The sequence below is a fragment of the Pezoporus flaviventris genome, unplaced genomic scaffold (assembly GCF_033815535.1).
Source record: "Pezoporus flaviventris isolate CSIRO_AGI_PZ_B2104156 unplaced genomic scaffold, CSIRO_AGI_Pfla_v1 ptg000027l, whole genome shotgun sequence".
Taxonomy (NCBI): Eukaryota; Metazoa; Chordata; class Aves; order Psittaciformes; family Psittacidae; genus Pezoporus; species Pezoporus flaviventris.
The window spans coordinates 3,912,941-3,932,279 of NW_026892575.1; the positions used below are offsets into that span (position 1 = coordinate 3,912,941).

General features: G+C 36.3%; 1 protein-coding gene across 3 annotated transcripts in view; it reads left to right on the top strand.

Annotated features, from left to right (window-relative positions):
- Positions 1 to 19,339, top strand: part of LOC133271965 (transcription initiation factor TFIID subunit 4-like) — a 149,092-nt gene that overhangs the window by 110,297 nt on the left and 19,456 nt on the right. The window contains exon 15 of one of the 3 annotated variants that reach the window (XM_061458502.1): positions 15,037 to 15,274. The exons of the other annotated variants lie outside the window; for them this stretch is intronic. Within the exon in view, the coding sequence (XP_061314486.1) occupies positions 15,037 to 15,069 (33 nt within the window). The 3' untranslated portion in view covers positions 15,070 to 15,274. Of the gene's footprint in view, positions 1 to 15,036; positions 15,275 to 19,339 lie in introns of those variants that run through there. 3 annotated transcript variants of the gene reach the window in all.

The following is a 19,339-nucleotide window of genomic DNA, read 5'->3' on the forward strand; positions in this document are numbered from 1 at the left end:
TGATGATTCTTAAATGGATCTTACCACCACTATGCATCATGCTACAGTTGAATGTTGCATTTCAGTCAGGACTTCCTGTCTTACATACAGAAAAGGTTATCCCTTCAGTGTAAGCAGTTCATATCAAAATAAAGCTCAATGTGTAATAAAGACGAATGAAGACGGGGCCTTAATAGTTGCTATTTACCATACACAAGTCTTCCAAGATTGTACTGTCATCTGAATGCTTTTTTTATCAGTTTGGGAGTATTTCACGTATCATATTATGTGTATATGTGCACAAGTTTTAGAGTCAGGTCCCTTCTACAAGTTTCTTAAGTGATGTCATTGTGAAATTACGCAATATCAGCAGTATGGGGTGCAGGCAAATTTATTGTGATGAACTTTGGTGTTTATTGAACATGACGTTTTTAAATCCCCATGATATAATCTGTATTGTAAGAGTAGTTTGAGCAATTATTTTATGAGTTTGGAAATTAAACTTCTTCCACATATGTTGACCAGTGTTCTACTGTCTCCAGGCCTCTTCAAAATTTGGCTGAAATTTGCCAATGAAAAAATGCAAAATTGTGGCTCAAATATACTGAAACTTTGAGCTGAAAGTAACCTTCCAGCTTTGTTAAGAACTGTTTACAAGTTTACTTGAACAGTGTGAATTGCACATCCCTTCTTTGTAAGAGAGAGAGTAAAATGGGTCCTGTTTGGCCACATTCACAAGAAATTAAGGATTTGAGCTCTAGACCTGCAGGGACATGTGTACATGCTTAACTTTAAGCACAGTGGTTAGTTTGTTTGAAGTTAGTAACATGCCTTGTGTAGTACATAAATTACATGCAATAAGCTTTTGCTGGATCTCTGTGTATGTCAGTGTTCCTGTCAATCTTCTTGTGTTTCCCGCTGCATGAACTTGGGTTTGCTAATCCCCAATGGATTCTGATGTAGGAAGTGCTTTATTTCTTACTTTTTCAATGCTAAAGACAGGAGTTTCTTTCTAGAAATTTTCATATTCATGCTTTTGAAAGGTTTATTTTATTTGACCACAAAAGTCTTTGGGACTTTGAGTGTGTGTTACGTGCACGTTTATGAAGTTTTCCAATGTGTCTTGAATATTATAGGCTATATTTTGCTTTCAAAAAAATAATGTAGTAAAAATATCTGATAGTGGGATCTTCGTCTTGGTGTTCCTTTTGTTACATACTCTGTTCTAGTCAGTGGCTAGGAAAAAAGGGGGTTTTGTTTTTGTTTTGCCTAGAGTCACACAGGAGCATGCTGGTTAAAGGGATTCTGTGGGGGAGTTGGGCTGAAGAAGGCCTTAGGGAACTCGGAGAGACATCTACCACCAGCAGCTTGTCTGTGCTACCTAATTATAGCTAGGGTACTGTTTACTTTAGTGGTGTACTCCTTATTTATTAGTTACTTAGTTACTGCTTGCCTTCAAGTTACAGGCTTGCAGCCAGCTCCTGCAGGGGAGGTGCAATAGGAAGGGCAGAGCATCATGCAGGACTCCACAGCTCCCCAGCCTTGGCGTGGGGTTTTCTTTAATATAGACAATAGGAGAGACACTCAAACACAAAATCAGACAAGTTAAAAAATGGCAACAACAAAAGATTAAGGAAATCTTTTACAGTCTAGAGGGATGGGGGTGATAAAAGTATGCCTTCATGACTTATTAATCAAACTGGGGTTTTCCCCTGTGTTTCCTCCTGAGTAAAATCTCACTTTTTGGTCTATATGAAGTTACATTGATTTCAATAAAATTAAAGTTTTTATACTTTTTTTTTAACTGGGGTCCCACTGCAGGAATCTGGAGTTAGTTTCACAGGGCAGTTTCACTAAGTGCTTTGCTTTAGCACTTTTCCAAGCATGAGTGAATCCACACACATTTCACACAGTTCAAAATTAATTTAAACTTTTAGACTATGTATGGAAACCCTAGGTCATGTAAGAGTCCAATTCATTAGGGGTTCGACTCCTAGGCCTTTAAACCACTTTAGGAAATCTTACCATAATTCACCCTCTCATTTTTAGGATACTTTGAGCAGGGCCCATGGATTAGCTCTCTAAAGAGGGTAATACGTTACACCTATTTCCACTGCTAATTTTGCTGTTGCTCTTGTTATTCTGTTTGTAGTAATCTTGGTGTAATAGTTATCTCAGCAAACAAAAGGACAAAGAACAGTAGGGGTTCTTTTTGTAGAGGTGAGGGCAAATGAGAGAATTATGAGATTTTCTGCAAGTGTGTTTGAGAAAGTAGAAGGTATCATAAACAGTGATTTCTGTGGTTTAGCAGCATGGAATAATATTGGCCCATGCTGTAATTGTCAATAAAAGAGACATTTCTCTAGTCTTTTTGAGCCTGACAGTCTCTTGCAAAGCCAGGCGGATAACAAGAGCTGAACCTCTGTGTGATGGACCAATTACTGAGCAATTTAGAGGAAGCTCTGTTAGGACAATGAGCATCCTGTAAGATCCATAAAAAAGGCAAAGTTTCTGTCTCCAAAGGAGAAGGTAGGAAATAAAAGGAGCACAACAGGTTAAACAGCCTTGGCCAAAGAAGTGAGTACCCCTAGGCAGACCAGCATCTCTAATCAGTGGTAGTGGTACTAGCTCTGAGGGGAGGGAAATTCAGGCTGGTGCTCTCATGTAACATTAAAAAGGACAAGCAGTCTGTCAGGGGAAACAGTCATTGGTGTGGGATTTCTTCTCTTGATCAAAAAGACAGCAGCACTACAGCCTGCTTTATCTACTGGGGAGGTGTTTGGCAGAGGGAATTTTTTTCCCAGGCCATATCACTAGCCCGTGATACAATTTCCTAAGCCATAAAAGAAGCCAGCAACATTTTCATTAATCCCTCCTTTTCTTCTTTCATTTTCATTTTTATGTTATTACAATAAAAAATAAGAGGTATCTTTACAGAGTGGAAGGTGAGCTAGAGCTGATGAACCTGGAAAATATGCCTGGTGCTTGTCTCCAAAGCCAAAGTAAATTTTCTTATAAGTAATTCTTTATAAATAACATAAAATAGAAGTCCTTACATTGTTTCCCCTTCCCTCCTCTGAGTTTCAAATTATAGTCTTCTCAACCTTCCCCCCACCCCAGATAACATTGACAGCCACAAGTCTATTGCCTTTTGATAAAACTTATGTTCCCAGAAAATTCTTGTACCAAAAGTTGTAATCCTCAGCTGTAGCTGCAATGAGATGGGATGAATTTTATGCTGCTGTTGATTTAGCTTTTATCTTACAAAATGACAGAATAAATCTCTAATGAAGAGCTGCAGGTACGGTTTCTACTATTGTTGTCAGCTATGCAGGTAGTCAAAGTAATAGTATTTGTGAGTGATGTTAGAAAAAACAAAATAATCAAGATTCCAAGTATTCTGTTCATTTCATAATATACCTTAAATAACTTAGAACCAATATAGAAGGGTTTCTAAAACAAGAAAATTAAAATGGAAAGTAGGTTTGCTCTGTTTGAAGAAATTGTAAATAAAAATTGCCTCTTTGGAAATACTTGACATCACAGTCTCATTTCTTGATTGAGAATCTAGAAGAAGAATTATTTACTTTGAGTCTGAATCTTCAATTTGTTACTTCTTAGTATTGCAAAATGCTTATTTGTATGATCTCTAATGGGACATGTTTTGTGGCCTTTCTCGGTTAAAGGCAAAGAGAATTACAGCAGGTGATCTCATTCTACCCCAGATCATAATTTTCAGGTTTGAGCATTTGTCAGTGTCCAGATCACTCAGGTGGTAATACATTATCTTAGAAAACTCTTAATGAAGAGTGTCCAGAGTAAGGTCTTAAAGTAACAGGCTAAACTGAATTGACTCTGATCCCTCCATAATCATATCCGTAGATTGTATACATGGTGCATTTCAGTCCTACATCTGATCAGTTTGCAACAATTAATGAATGTTAAGAATGCTTAATTAACATTTTAATACTTTTTAATTGACATTCTTGATACGTGTTGGAGACTTCAATGTTCCAAGTGTCTTTAGAATTCTTTGCCTAGATTTACTTTGTGGCCCATTAGCTGATGTTATTCACAGTACATATTTTATCAATAGTGATTAATAAGTAAGTTTGACCTATGGGGATTCCTTTTCTACAGTGCCATATATTAAAAAACGTAATGTAATCCATAATTCAGCTTTTTCAACCTATATTGAGCAGTAAATCCTGGTTGGTCTGAAGTCAAATGTGTTTTTACACTAGCTCTACTGAGATAGAAGATTTTCTGGACTGCAGTCAGACAACTTTTAAAAGGTTATATATTGTCTTTTAAGCCATTGCTTAAAAGTGCTGATGAAGATTCCTTTTAACATAATTGTCTATATTTCTGCCCTTATGTACTGCTGTGGTAAATCTATTAAATTGTACTAAGTGGCTGGCTGGGAGATAGCAAAGCTGTGTTTCTTTTTGTGAAAATGATTCTCCAACTACAGATTCTCCGAAATTGTATATTCACTTTTATTTAAATGATGAATTTAAGTCTTCTAATCTCAAAATAACTCTTTAACAAGGCTACGTCATCTCTAATTTACTTCTGAGTTATTTCATTAGACTATATATTGAGGATCATTGCCTTTTACATTAAATGTGTAATCATATGCATCTTAAGAAAAATTATACACCTTTTTTTAAGGCTTTCAGAGGTACATTTTTATCTACAGCATTCAACTGGTATAACCGAAGAATTCCAATTTGTACTGAATTTCTGAAACAGTTTTCCTCCAGAAGAGCAAAACAAACCCAAGCCAATAGCAACAAAAAAAAAATAGCTTTTTTCCCCTCTCTGCTCTCTCGCTCTCAAGACAGAGCTACCTGACTTATGTCTGGTTAGAATGAGCATCGCATAGAACAGACGAATCAAGCTGTGTCAGATTAATCCTCCTTAAGCCGCTTACACTCCAGTTGCATAGAAAGACGCCATAACATGGAGAAGTTATTCAGAATTGACACCCAACTAAAGATTGCTTATCAAAGAAAATGCTTTACCTACCTATTCTGAAGTCTACCTTTTAGTGGGAATTGTTCTTCTAGATCTGATAATACAACATTTTTCTCTGGCTGTGCTGTATCATCTTGACATTTGAAATACAGATACATGAGAAGCATGTCATGTTAACAGAACACTACAACAGTCATACTTTGTCTCAATTGATGGGGGAATTGCAGTGTACAGAGTAATTCCTGTTGACAGTAAGAACTTGCAGATAGGCAGCCTAAAATGGTGAAATCATTGTAGAAATTTATTTCACTGGTTGAATGGCTGTAGCAGATTGGTTGAGCCAGCCAAAGACGCGGACAGAGATACCATCCCTACTGCAATTTTCAAGATTAATTTGTGGCTGGCTTATGTATGTTTGGAGTACATACATTTCTGTCTTTCAGTATCTATACTGATATCAAAGCTAATAGTAATTGGTAAAATATTAAGTACATCCTTTAACCTCTGTTGTTCAGACATATAAAGGTATTCTTTTCATGGTTAAATTTTGGGGAAACATGTTGAAAAGAGGGCAACCATATAATTGAAAATAAACTCATTGAATTTTCATTTATATTTCATTCTCCTTAGAAAAATGTGTTAGCCATTTACTGAGTAATATAGTTTCATATCTTGTTTTAATTAATTCACAAAATATTTTCCGATTGCTTCTTACTCTAAGTATCTAAATCTCTTATCCATGATGGACATCTGTCTACAGAAATTGGATAGATAATTTACAGGACAAGCTGCCTTAAGTATTTAAACAATACTATTTAATGAAGGATCTCTTCTTAATTTCTTCTTTGCAAACTGGTACTGTAGTTCTTCCCTCTTACACTTTTGAGAGTAAATTCTTTTGATGTGTGTTAGCTGCAGCATTATGTTACCTAGTTAAAAGAGGAATGTTGTTACCTGGGTCTATCAGTCTAATAATGCAGTGGCATCCCTAGGTGAAGAGCAAGAGGGATGGTGGTTTGTCACTGCGTTTTGTTTGCAGGTAGAGCTAGCTCCTTTTGCCTAAGTGTGACAGTGTAAGTGATCTTCCGGACATTTTGCTCATACAGGACAATGGTAGCTTCAAATGAGAGAAGGAAGCCTGTTGGTCTGGCAGGTTTTTTTCATTTTATAGGAATATTTTGCATTACTCTTTTTATCCAAAGCACCTGATACCAGTCAACCCTGTGTATTCATCATCAGAGGCAACTGGCTATGAGAGACAGACCTGGGAGTAGCTCCTGTTCTTGACTTTAACCAAACCCTAACCAATCACTTACATGTACATATTTTTTTCGAACTTAATTTCAACAAGTTTTAGTCATACCCTCTAGGATCGCCATAATACAATCCTGTAGGTACAGCAAATTCTTTAAATTGCCTTCAGCACCAGAGCACACAGGCATGTTACAGATGTTAAGCACGAGAGACCTAAGTCTGTAGAGAGAAATATGCTTTGAGTATTACCCATATAAAAAAAGAGAGATATTCCAAACTTTGCATATAAAAATGCTTCTCTAAAGTGTCTTTTTCAGTGTAAATGGTGTGCATTGGTGTTGAATGACTATATAGAGAATGCTCTGTAGCACAGTAGGAATGGAATTCTTCCCTTGTCAGTCTGGCTCTGCTTCTGTTTGTGGCTTACTGTAGTTGACTTTATCTTATGTGTTCTTATCTTGTTCATTGCTATTCATAACCCATACTTTTGTGTGAAGATGGGCCTTTATTCATAAGAAATATATGCCAAGTTCCTTGTTCCTTTATGTAAAGAAACAATAAATACTATTTGAACATATATACCTTTGATTTGTTTTCATGCTCAGTTTAATTATGCAGTGTGTATTTTAGACAAATATGTCTGATTCTTGTCTTGTATTAATTTGTCTTTGCATGTTAACAGGCTTGGAAAGAAAGAAAACAAAACCAGTTCTGCTTTCTAGGTATGGGTATATTTCGGGTCATCTGTAAGTTCTGGTGAGAGGCCTGCTTTAGGAGAAGGTTATAGCCAGGTGTTCACAGTTTCTGGATAACTTAAGAAGATCGCCTCCAAAGATGTAAAAGATGAAAATTTGGCAACTCCTCAGCTATATGAGAAAAGAGGTCTGACATTTGACTGTACTCCTTTTTTTCCCCATTGATTCCCCAAACTCCTGCTTTGTTTAGTGTTTAGTCAGAGGAGAAAAGGGGTGATTGTGTAGGTTGTGGAAAGCAAATGGAGAGTAGAAGATAGAGTTTTCAGTAACTTCTATGAACTTGTATAAATTCTGTTGACTAGAACTAAAGCGCTGCAAACCTCTTCCTTTAGTTGTTCAACCAGTTGCAGTTGAGCTGACCTACATGATAGGTAAGGAAAGAGTAATTACTAAGAATTCAGGAAGCAAATGAAAGGTGTATGGATCTGGGATTGATACTCTGGTACACTGCTGCACAGGAACTGTTTAAGGTTACCATTTCTGATTGAAGTCTCCCCTTTGTATGAAAGCAGCATAATTAATCAGGCTGTAATGAATTCGGGTGCTTCCAGTTTGTCACCTCAAAAGAGAATTTACCAGAGCAGGCTGAAATCCAATTGAAATTATGGTTGCGCTGAGTATTTACTATTTAAAAAACCTTTTTAACGTGTAGTGTAATAGTAGACACCTTTTGGTAAGGTTGGGAAGTGTGTGTTTTATGGCTTGAATATCCCTCCAAAAAGTAAATGGAAGATGATCCAAAATTCTCCTGCAAATTTAGGAAAAAAAAAAAAGCAACCCAAAACCAAAACTGATTTACAGTGCATTTACACATTGGAAAGGGGCTATTTTAGAGCTAGATACGGAGTCTGCAGCTCAAAATGTTACCTGATTTGTATATTTAGATTTGTCTTTATTAGCAAAAATCTCAGCTTATTTCAATGTGAAAGTTGAGTCAGGCATAATCTATTCACTCAAAACCGAGAATTACCTAATGGTGTTTTGGCTTATGGTTTAAGTTTTTACTCTTAGTGATTTCTTAACAAGCCTTATTTGAACAAAGGTGATGGTTTTGGTGCTGTACACATTTGATGGGAGATCTATATCATTATTGTTTGTGCTGTTTTCAGGTATCAGTGCTATTCTAAGTCCTATGTGTAGTTCAGTAGGAAAATAGGTGGTTTTGTTGAGTAAATAAAATAATCAGGTTTTAGGCATTGCTTTATTTGCTTAGCTGATTTTTAAAACGCTTTTTATTTATATTACTGGGGAGATGGTATTTTAGAAGTGACTGTTTTCTAGGGCATCAGGAAGACAAGCACAATGCAAGCAACTATACTAGTTGCCATCCATGTGAATTCTTATCAGAGGTCACCACCATGAAGCTCTGACAGTGGAATGGTTTGTTCAAGTGTATTCACTTTAGACAAAATCAACTGGATTATTCTAAATAATGTAAATAGGTGCTATGTGTTCGACAGGCTGATATTGCCTGAAGTGAATTAGGGAGCTGGCAGATCTTCAGGATAATAACTTCAGCAGGGGGCAGTGAGGAGCAGCTGGGGGGCATAAAGCCTTTGATCAGCACAGCTGGATCCAAAGCTAACATCTGTCTATAGTCTTAGACTCGACACTTTTGTTAATACTGTGAGCAGTATTTGCATTTGTTAGATTATTTTGGTAACAGTACTTTCCTGTCTCTAGTGTTCCATTTCTTTCCATAATCCCCTCTCACAGCAAAATCAGTATTGGCAATTCAGGAGAAATAGAACAATTATCATTGTGTAACCCTTTAACAATTATTAACTTTCTTATAGTTTTCTAGCAATGGTTATATGTGTAAGTCTCAGTAAAGAACAGCTGTGAAATTAAAATACAGGAATTACAGAAAGAAGCTGTTTAGTTGTGCTGCAGTTGCCATCAAAGAGTTTGTATACACACTCGGTCTTTCATAACTGATGAGGTGGAGTCCATGTGCCCATGTACTCAGGATATTTCAGGTTCCTCCAGTCATGAAAGTTCTCCATGCCTTGAGGAAGTGAATAGCTGATGGGAGGACCAGAGATTTGAATTTACAGTCCAATGCACTCTTGACCATAACTGAGCTGATTATAAAGATCCTTATAATAATTTAATGACAATTTGAGAAACACAGGGAGGAGAAGCTTAGATTTAAAAAGGGTGCTGTGAAGTAGCAGTTTTGGTATCTATTCAGCTTCCCTGTGTATGCTTATTCATGTCTCTTCCTTGTATCTTCTTTGTATGCTTCAGAGAAAAAAATCTTGTAAACATTTGCTTATTTTTGGCATGGAATAATAAAGCAGACAAGTGTCACATGAATGATTGTGACACTTGTACAAATGTCTCTGAGCTCAAACAGGACAGGCAAATTATGTTTTGACCTATTAACTATAGCTGTCCTAGGTAAAAAAAAAGAATACCAATTTCTCTAAATACTTTAATCCAAATGAGCACTCCAGACTTAAAAAATCTACAGAATCATACCTTCAAAGATTAATAATTTGTCTGCATACCAAAAGCATGTTAAGATGCATCGTTCCATCCTCAATTTACTGAAAAAATACAGCTTTGAGTGGGTGACAGGGAGGAAAATCCAGCAGTGTTTGGATTCCTTTTCATACAGACACAGACCATCTTTTTCCCATTCTTACTGTTTATCCATTTAACTGCAGTACTGTGGAAAAGAGAATGCTGAATGAAGGCTTTGGATATGTCATTCTTTGGCATTAACAACTTCTCAGATTTCCTTTCAACTTCTCATAGCGTTGTGTTGATTCTGTGGTGATAGTAAGAAGTTTTTGACAGCATAGTAAAGTGTCTGTCTGTCCATAAATGAACATGGGACAGCCTGGCTTTGGGGCTCAGATACTACAAATACTTTATTTTATGATTTATTATTATTCATGTTGGAAAATTTTTAATTTGAAAGATTTTTTTTTTAAAGAAAATAGACTGTATAAATTCTGTCATGTCTCAAAATAATTAAAATTTATTGCTATTTCCTTTTTAGTGTAGGTGTTTATGTAGTTACATTACTGTGTTGGAGTCTGATGCCATATGAATTTTTCCAGCCAGTTCCCAGCAGTCTTATTCTAGAAAGAACATTCCATACCTGTGTGTTGCAGTAACTGAAGATTCCCATCTTTTGCTGTTGTTTTCTGTCTTCTTCCTTGCATGTTCCTTACCTGAGCTTTTCCTTACCTATTCTCCTTTTTCTTCAAATAAGCAAAAAAAGTCAAGGCAATTTTTTTTTAATGCTAGATTTCATTTTCTGTAATTGAGACCTCACTTGTGAAGCATTTTCTGAAAGATGTATCAATGTTCATGAATTCTCTGTTGCTTGGTTTTGATTATATGGTCGATAGTACAGCTCAAGAATTTAGGACAAAGGATAAAAATTTTAAGTATTCACATACTCTTAATTTGAGCATTCTAAAGTGTACCTTTACTCAAAGTGTAACCTTCTATTAAGGAGGGTATTTTGGAAGAAGATTAGCTGTCTGTAGCAAGTAATAAACAGGCTGAATGTACATTTGTGTAGACCTCTTTAGTATGAACAAGGAAGTGAGATTGGATCTGCTTAAGGAGGAGATAAAAAGCCTTAACTTAGTTAAAAGGCATAATAGGAGTAAAAAAGTGAGGCACAGTTTTAGAGTGAAAAGAGAGTGAAGACTTGGCAGATTAGGTTTGCCTTAAGTCTATGATAGTTAAAATAACCCCGTTTAAAATTTTGAGAGTAATTTACATGTTCCTTTATTATTATTCAGATTAATACTAGAAGGGCAGAAGTCATCCAAGGAATTTACACATTAATTTTCTTCCCTTTCAGTACTCAGCAGATTTGTTTCAAAATATTTTTCTAGCACCTTGAATTCTGTTGTTATTTTTTGTTTTGAGAAGAAGTAACTTTTCTTCCTGACTGTCTATTAATGCTGCTGAGAAATAAAGATGCTTTTACCAAATGCTTTCGAGCACAAAAGGAGATGGTTTTCAAGAGATTATTTTACATATTTACATATTTTACCTTAAGCATTTTGTAGTCACTGCCTACTGGTGAATGTATCAGATTTTTACACACACTTTCAAAATGAACCAGTTTTGCTTCTAAGCCATTGCAAAGGGAGGAAATGAATTCTAACTTTTTTTCACTTCATTTTCACATCCTCACATTTCCTTATTTCACATGGTTTAAAACAAAATGCCTCTAGCATTATTTTTCCTTTCTCAAGAGCAAAGTGAATGTGACTTTTCTAAGGGGGTCACAGGATGCCTCTGAGGCCTGTGGGTGTTACTGGACTGCTGCCTGCTTTCAGCTTAACTGAAGGGCTTGTCATAGTTTTCATCTCCTAAGAAATTAGCCCTAGGTGCTGGCCAGAAGCAGGAGAAGGCAGCATTATGAGTCCCACGCTGGTTATTTCCCACTGACATCAAATCCTGAGGTTTTTAAATTAATCCTGCACAAAGACAACCCTTCATTTTGGTGCCAGTTTGAAATTAGACTGCAGTAATGACCTTCTAAAGATGTCTAGTTGTTAAGATAACCCCCTGTTGAAACTTGAAGGTAGCTGTTGCACCCCGTGTTGATAAGACCTTACTGACGCTTTAGCAGATTTTGTAAAGGTGACTGGAAGTCGTGGCCAGTGCCTTGACCTGTGCTGCCAACAGGAATGAAACTGATAGCCCACTGAGGCTGCCTCGCCTTGTATCTCCCTAAATCCTGGTTCCAGGAGCAAACAAAGGGTCTTTATAAAGTTCTATTGAGCAGATTAGTTACAAACTAGTAATAGAAGACTTGCACAAAAGGAGACTCTCTTGGCCACCAAAAAAAGTTAATACTTGGCTCCAAATGTGAATTAAAAGCACACTTTCTAATGCTTTAACACTGGCTGGCAACTGGAAGAACTTGGAAAATGGAGTGTTAACAGCAACTGCTAATATAAACAAGTAAAACAAAGTGATTTAATATATGCTACCCTCAAGTGTTACTACATGTGAGTGAAAACTGGCCCAGTAGAAAACGGGAAACATAGAACAGACCTGCATAATAGACAGGATTTTTGGCTATTGGAATAAATAGAAATTTGTCTTGGTCCTCACTTAAGATTACCTACCTAATTGTTCCTGTCTTTTCACCTTAGGGTTTTGCATCATAAGCCTGTATGAATTTACCATGTGCAAAATTGTCTTTCATTGCTATAATAAATAGGTATGAAGTTGGAGATGATATCTCTTCGTAGTCAAAATAGGTGTGTATAAACAAAAAGGAGACGCTGTATATCTATGAAAAATCTTTTCAGTAACCATTACCATAGCAATTTTTTTCTACATTTAAATTATGAAAAAATGCTATCAATCACACTGTATTTCTGTAAAAATGATACCTGTGTCATTTTCAAAATGTAAAATTTGACTATGCTCAGTTTTTCAGGGTTTTTGAATTTTGCAGTGCTTAAAGGCAGTTACAACTATATAGAGTGTAACTTCGATTGTAGAGACAAATTTGATTATGATTTTAACTATATGTAATATATGAAAATTTCAGCTGTATAACCAGCATCAGTGGCATGTTTTCCTGTAAAAACTGTAGTAGGTCCTGTGGAATGAGCACTCTTCATCTGTTTCAGTACTCTGCCTTTGACTATTTACAGTTATTTCAGTTCTGTTCATCAAAAATAAAAAATATGCACTAAATAGTTCAGTATTTGATGGTGCACTACACAATCTGCTGCCATAATGCACACAAATCTTCCTTGCTTTGAGAAACATACTGTGAAATCTTTGTTTGAATTTGTGTATTTTGAAAATGTATAATATACAGATGTTTAAGAATTCCTCTTTTAACCTCTTTTAACATTGTTAGAGATTTCACAAGCTTCTTTACAGCATTTCATCAGTTGAAGGCTTACCAAATACAGACATAAGAAAAATGCTGTTTGTATCTTACATTTCTCTTTTGGCTATTAAAATAGTGAGATTACTTGCTTTATCAATTTAAAGAGATAGAAGAAAAATTGTATCTCTTATTTTGTGATCATTTCTCTTTCTTAATACATTTCACCTAGTTTAGAAGTATGGATCAGAAACTCACAAGGAAAACTGATGCCCTTTCCTGCAGCTAAATTAACAGGAATCACGTGGAAAACAATCTGAGCCTTGTATGAAAAGGGGAGCCATTAAAATTAGCCCTAAGCTATGGACTGCACCCAATATCACTAGAACTGCACTCACTGCAGATGTGGAGGCTGGCTCTCAGGCAAACTGAGCTGTGTTGTATAGCTACAATTAAAATCAACTCCTCTGCCAAAAAATAAAAGGGAGGAGGGTAGAAGGAGAACATCAAAGACAGATTGAAATGTGTAGTTAGTAATAAGAGTGGTCTCCTCTTGAACCAAGCCCTGCAGCTATTCATGGCCCCCTTGTTAATGAGAAATTTTGACCTCTGGTTTGTAAGTTAAACTTGTAATCCCAGCTAATGAAGTAAATCAATCCCAACTTCAGTCTGTTGTTCCCATTTTTCTTTCCACACTGTGTCTGGGAGTTAGTATCCAGGTCTACAAATACAATTTGGGGGAAAAAAATATTCTGCTGCTATGTAACTTCTCCTGTTTTGCAGATTCATGTAAACATTATTTGAAGCAGACAGATTATTTTAACTTGTCTGTGGGCTTGTAAAATGTTCTATTAGTTTGGGTGGTTTAGAGACATTTAAGTAATAGGCCTGAGTTAACATTTTAGAAGGAAAGCTGAATTTGTAACTATCCAAAAATATTCATCTCATAAACAGATATATGCTTTAGATATGTAGATCTGTTTGAAATTATTTGAGGAGTCTTAGTTTTAGTTCTTGTTTAAGGGCTTTGTGTCAGAAAAAAGGTCTCCCATTTCAGTCTCAATTCTGAGAGAAAACAGATTCACTAGCAATAAAATGAATGTAAATCTAAGATACTAATTTTCACGATAGGTGGATCATCCTTTCAAATACATACTTCTGTGTCTGGTAAGCCACTGAGTGACAATAAACCAAGCCTCAAATCCAGCCCAAAAGCCCTGGTAAAGCTTCTGAGTTGATTCCATGTCATATCATGTTATTAAAGAATCTGTAAAAGATCAGCAAATGGTATAAAAGGAGGTGAATCTGTGGCAAAAACAAGGAGATGCCAGGTTCATAGTAATCCCTTAAAAGAAAACATAACCAGCTAGAGAGAAACAAAAAACCAAAAAACCAACCAGCCAAAACATGCTTGCTTGTAACTGCTTTGCTTTCCTTCTGCATTAGCAATTGGTATCACTCTGGTCCCTTCTAAATGGTACGGGCCCTTTTTTGTTCTGTTTCTCTAAAAACAAAGAGAGGTTTTACGTTATTTTACTGCAGTTTAGTGCTGCAGATACTGTGTTACAGGAGCAGAAGCGTCCTAATAAAGTGTGGTTTTCTAAATGAAGGGGTTCACAGGTCCCCTTCTAACTGCAAGCAACTTGCTGCATCTTTGCATGCACCTTCACTCTCCCTGGCAGCTGTGGCACAGAGCTGCATGGAGTTGCGGCTGGCAAGTGTTGGCTCATATTCCTGCCGTTTGCCCAGCAAGCCTTATAGCATACTATCTTTTGTAGGCATCACACACTTAGATTTCTGTCACGAAGAGGAAACAGAAGACCAAGTGCTGCTGCATTTTATGTAATTTCATTATAGAAAAGTTTTTTACACCAGTGAAGTAGGAATCTAGGAGGATTGACACAGTTCAGGAGTTGTTTCTGCGGTGACCCCGGAGGTGCTGTATTTTGGTTACCTCTGAGACCGAGCTTGGTCTCAGTCTACTTCTTTCCAGCAGTAGAAGCTGTATTATTTTTATTCCTTAAAAAGAAAAAATAAAAAAGAAATTAAAAAAAAAAAAAAAGATTTAAAAGGTGACTCCTGACTGGATTTGGTTACTTGCCGCCAGAAAGGCGACACCGATTTCCTCAGGGCAGGCAATTGTCAAAAGGCTGCTGGGGTACCCAGAAGGGATGCATTCCCCCGGGGTGGGGACACAAAGGCTCCTGACAGCTTCAGTGAATGATCTGTCGTCAGCAGGTGACACCTGGTCGTTATCCACTGCTCTCCTAACTGATGGAGACTGGGGAGCTCTGGGGACCGTGAGATTCAACCAGATTTGGATAAGAGGCTTCTTTGTAACAAAGGCTGTTACAAAAAAGGTGTTACCGGAAGCAGAAGCTCAGACTTGCAGGTATAGACCCTGAGTAATTTCTTTTCAGCCTTCCTGAGAAAATCAAAACACCCGAAGGGATGGGTCTGGAAAGAGGTTAATGAACAGTAGACCAGAAAGCTGTGGAGGGTGATGTGCAAGAGGCTATCCCAACGAAAAGGAGGAAGAACTTTTCTGTAGAGTAACGAAATATTAATACAGAGATTACATCCCCTAATAAGTTTTAGCCTGTGATGTATATTTTTCCTAAGGATCAAATGCAGTGAAAATTTTTACTACTCAGAGTTCCTTTGTATCTAGAGGGTCTCTGGTTTGAAAGTAGTGCATGAGGTGATACATATGATCCGCAAAGGGGTGAAGGGTTAAACTGTATGCTATTTTTGTTGGTGATAATACTGTACAGTCTTTCACTTTACCTGTATTATTCTTTGAAGATGCTCACAGCCTTCATAATGATTTGAATCTGGATACTTTAGACTGCTGCAAATCATTAGTACATTGTAAGCAAGAGTTTATAATAACCTACTTTTTGTCTCACTAAATTTAAAAGAAGCTTTGTTAATGCTGACAACAAGTGGAAATCGCAGCAGTGAATCTGTTCTCAAGTGATATACCTTAGTATATGGAGAATCCTGTTGTGAAGAACTTCGAAAATAATCATGGTTTATTAGCTGCACAGTCTTTTCCCCTTTGTTTCTATTCATTTAATTTAAAGTGAAACAACTCAGCATGCAAAACTAAAATTAGCTGCAAAAAAGGTGTAAGTGAATAAACAGGCAAATCCATTAGAGTCGATGGGTTATTGGATCCCTTGCCATTCCTCAGATGGCGGCCTATTAAAAGTGGTAATGTCTGCCTTCAGCATGGCCTTAAGGCAAGAAAGAAGGCCAAGACAGGCATATTTCACATGCATCAGACACAAGAATTAAATAGACCAATGTTCCCTAAAAGACTGAAGTACATCTCTTTCTGACGTTCATCTCGGGCAAAAATTCATTGATCTCAGTATGTCCCTTGGCAATTATAAAATATTAAATCCAAGTCACACTTTTCTAGTTGGCTTAATTTTTTCTCTATTCACAGCTTTCTATTTGATCAATTTTAACAAGTTAGGAATAGTATCTAATAATAAAATAAAAACTGCAGAGTGAAAAAGTTTGTTCATTTGACAGTCTTATATTTCTGTCTTTAGAGCTGCCTCATTTTATTGTATTTTAAGTAGATTTGCAGACTAAATAGATGAAAAGAATATATGTTTATGCACCCAAACCCTCCCTCCACTGTCTCGTTTGAATTAGCAACCTCTTTTTAAAGCTGGATACTTGTATGTGGTGATGGTATTGCAGTGAAATCTGTATTTTAAAGCTAAATCTGTGTAGTTAATCACCATTGTTTCTTCTAGAGTCAGACAGTAATTATTTTTGCTTCATGTTTCTCTTATGTCAGACTGGAAAATGTGATATTGGTAGAACCTTACTTCTAAATGACTACGTACATGAGTATTTGTTTTGTTTTGTTTTGTTTTAACTGAAATTTGGGTTTGTGTACATACCAGTCAGGTAGCAAAATGAAAAATAACCTGTCAGAACCTGGATCTCTTTTAACATAAATCTGGAGATTGCAGCATATGCAGTACAGCAGAAAAAATGTCTTTGCCGGTGGTCTTTGCTGATGAGAGACTTATTTGGGGGAAATCTTTTCCATATAGGCATTCTACCTGTTGTGTTAGCTTGTTCCCTTTCTGCTTAGCATGCTCATGTGGCTGGCACACTTGCAACCTTCCATTCCTTAAATAAGCTCATTCAGTGGCCAACAGCTAAAAGCAATCTTGGCTGAAAAGATGTCAAGAAGAATGCTTAGAGACTTGGTTGGCTTTCAAAAAATGACAATTTTGATTATTTACTATCAGCAGAATTACCGCACAGAGAGGGGGAGGCTAACCAGCGGGTCTTAAATTTTCAGAAAAGTGAAGTTTAGGATTATGTGTTACATTTTTGGAAACAAGATCCCGTTGCCATGTCACTACATGTTTATAGACTGCTTCATTTTTTATTTTAGTAAGAAAAGGTATTGTAACTATTAGAAAGAAAAAACAATGTCAGGGAGTGTGGCTGCTAGTGTAGCTCCATCAGCACCATTGGAGAGGAATCAGCTTGCCTTGGGTGCATGATTAAAAACATGGACAGATTAGATGCATATTTCTGTGCTTTCTCAATTTCATTTTTAACCTGGAAAACATTTACATTAACATTCAATCCAGCATGTGTAAGATTAGTTCTTTTATCCATGTTTATAGTCCTTGACACAGTTTTGTATCCACTTGCCATGAGTTTCCTGGGTGGCCCTGGGAAGTGGACCAGCTCACTCCTATGGCTGTACTGAGGTTCCCTGGTTGTAGAGACATCAGAACAGCTTATCATCCTTTTCTTTTTTTTTTTCCAGACTGCTAATTGTGCCTGTTCTTGCTGTGTCTTTGTAGGGCATATATTGTAACAGAGCTCATTTTTAGATGGGGCTTAAAGTTTGATATAGTTACTGATTGACCAGCATCCATCTATCCTGCCTGTGACGAACAAAGAAGTGTAGGTATAATACAGTATTCAGGGATCACAGGAAAAATGTACTGGTGACCCAGAATCCCAGTAGCTGTAGAGATTTTTTTTTCCCCTTTTTCATAGAAATTGTGATCCAGCCATTTAAAAGTCACTTCAGGAGCAGTGTTACTCAGAAGCATATTGAGTCTTGGAAAATACAGGTATAATTTTCCCTTTTTAAAATTCATTTTTTGTTCTTCTGAAAGAGCTGCAGTTTGAAAAAAGGTCTATAATATAACCTCTACTGAAATGCTTGTGTATTTTCCTGTATGCACACACTTAGACATGTATGTGTGTGTGTATATATAATATTTTCTAAGTATATATCTGGTTTACAATCAGCCATTTGATATAGCATTATAAACTGTTTCAAATATGTCTGAGACTAATGTCAATGAAATTAGAGCACTTGTGTTCTGTGTTTGATGATTCTAAGTTGACAGGGTAATTGGATCGTTCCAAGTTTCAGCATACTACTTGTTAATATATTCTCAGTAATGGTGGTTTTGTTGAACTGCCAGCAGCACACCTTTATGACCAGCCAAAATTTGATTTCCATTTCTTACCTAATGGACTGACACATAATATATTATTTATTAAAACCATGATTCTAATTGATGTTTAGTCTAAGTAAACATTAGTACATTGGCACTAATGGTACTCTGTTCACAATGTTGTTTATTGAGTCCGTGCGGCATTAACCATACACTTTTAATTTCAAGCTATTTGTCTCATCTGTCCTGAACACCACTCTCACTTATTCGTGTTTGAATGTATAAATTGCAGAACTAGATTTGCTTTTGAAATCCACTTAAAATTCTGTATTTCAACAAAATGATACAAAGTAGGTTGATTTTAGGTATTCCAGTTACGAATGTTTCCATGACTTCACATAATATGAAAAACTGACCATCTCCAGCTATCAATTTTGTTTTGTGAAATAAATGGCAAAAATAAATACAGCTATTCTTTTTTTTTTTTTTTTTCCAGTTCTTTGAACATAAATTAATAATAGTTTAACAATTTTCTGGGTGTTTGCATGTTTTTTCCTAGTCAGTTCTACATCATGATATCCTTATACATTATATTATGATGCTGCGATACAGAAGTAAATTTAATAGCTGTAAAAAGTGACAACATTGTTCTGTAAGGATGTGCAATATTGTTTATTAAAGTGATCCTGTTTAAAGAACATTTTACTGAACTTCATTTTTCTTGAACTGCATACTAATTTTAAAGGTCAGTGTGGTTAGTTACCATAGTAGTGACCTAAAAATAACCTTTCTAGTGTACCTGTATATTTCTGATCTGTAGTGTTAGCATTCAGAAATGTTCTTTCCCTTAGAGTTTCAGCAGCTAAATAAGTTGCAACCCCTTCAGCTATACTCATAAAAATTTGCTTCCAGACAACATGGTCTGTTTATTGTGTAATAATCGAAATGGCACTAAATTGCAATGATTGCTGAACACTTAGGAATTGCATTAACCACTTAACTGCTATACTTCCATTTTCTTCCTCACTGTGAAGTATTATATTGATTTTCCTGTTAGTTAGAGCTGCTTAACTAAACCTCTG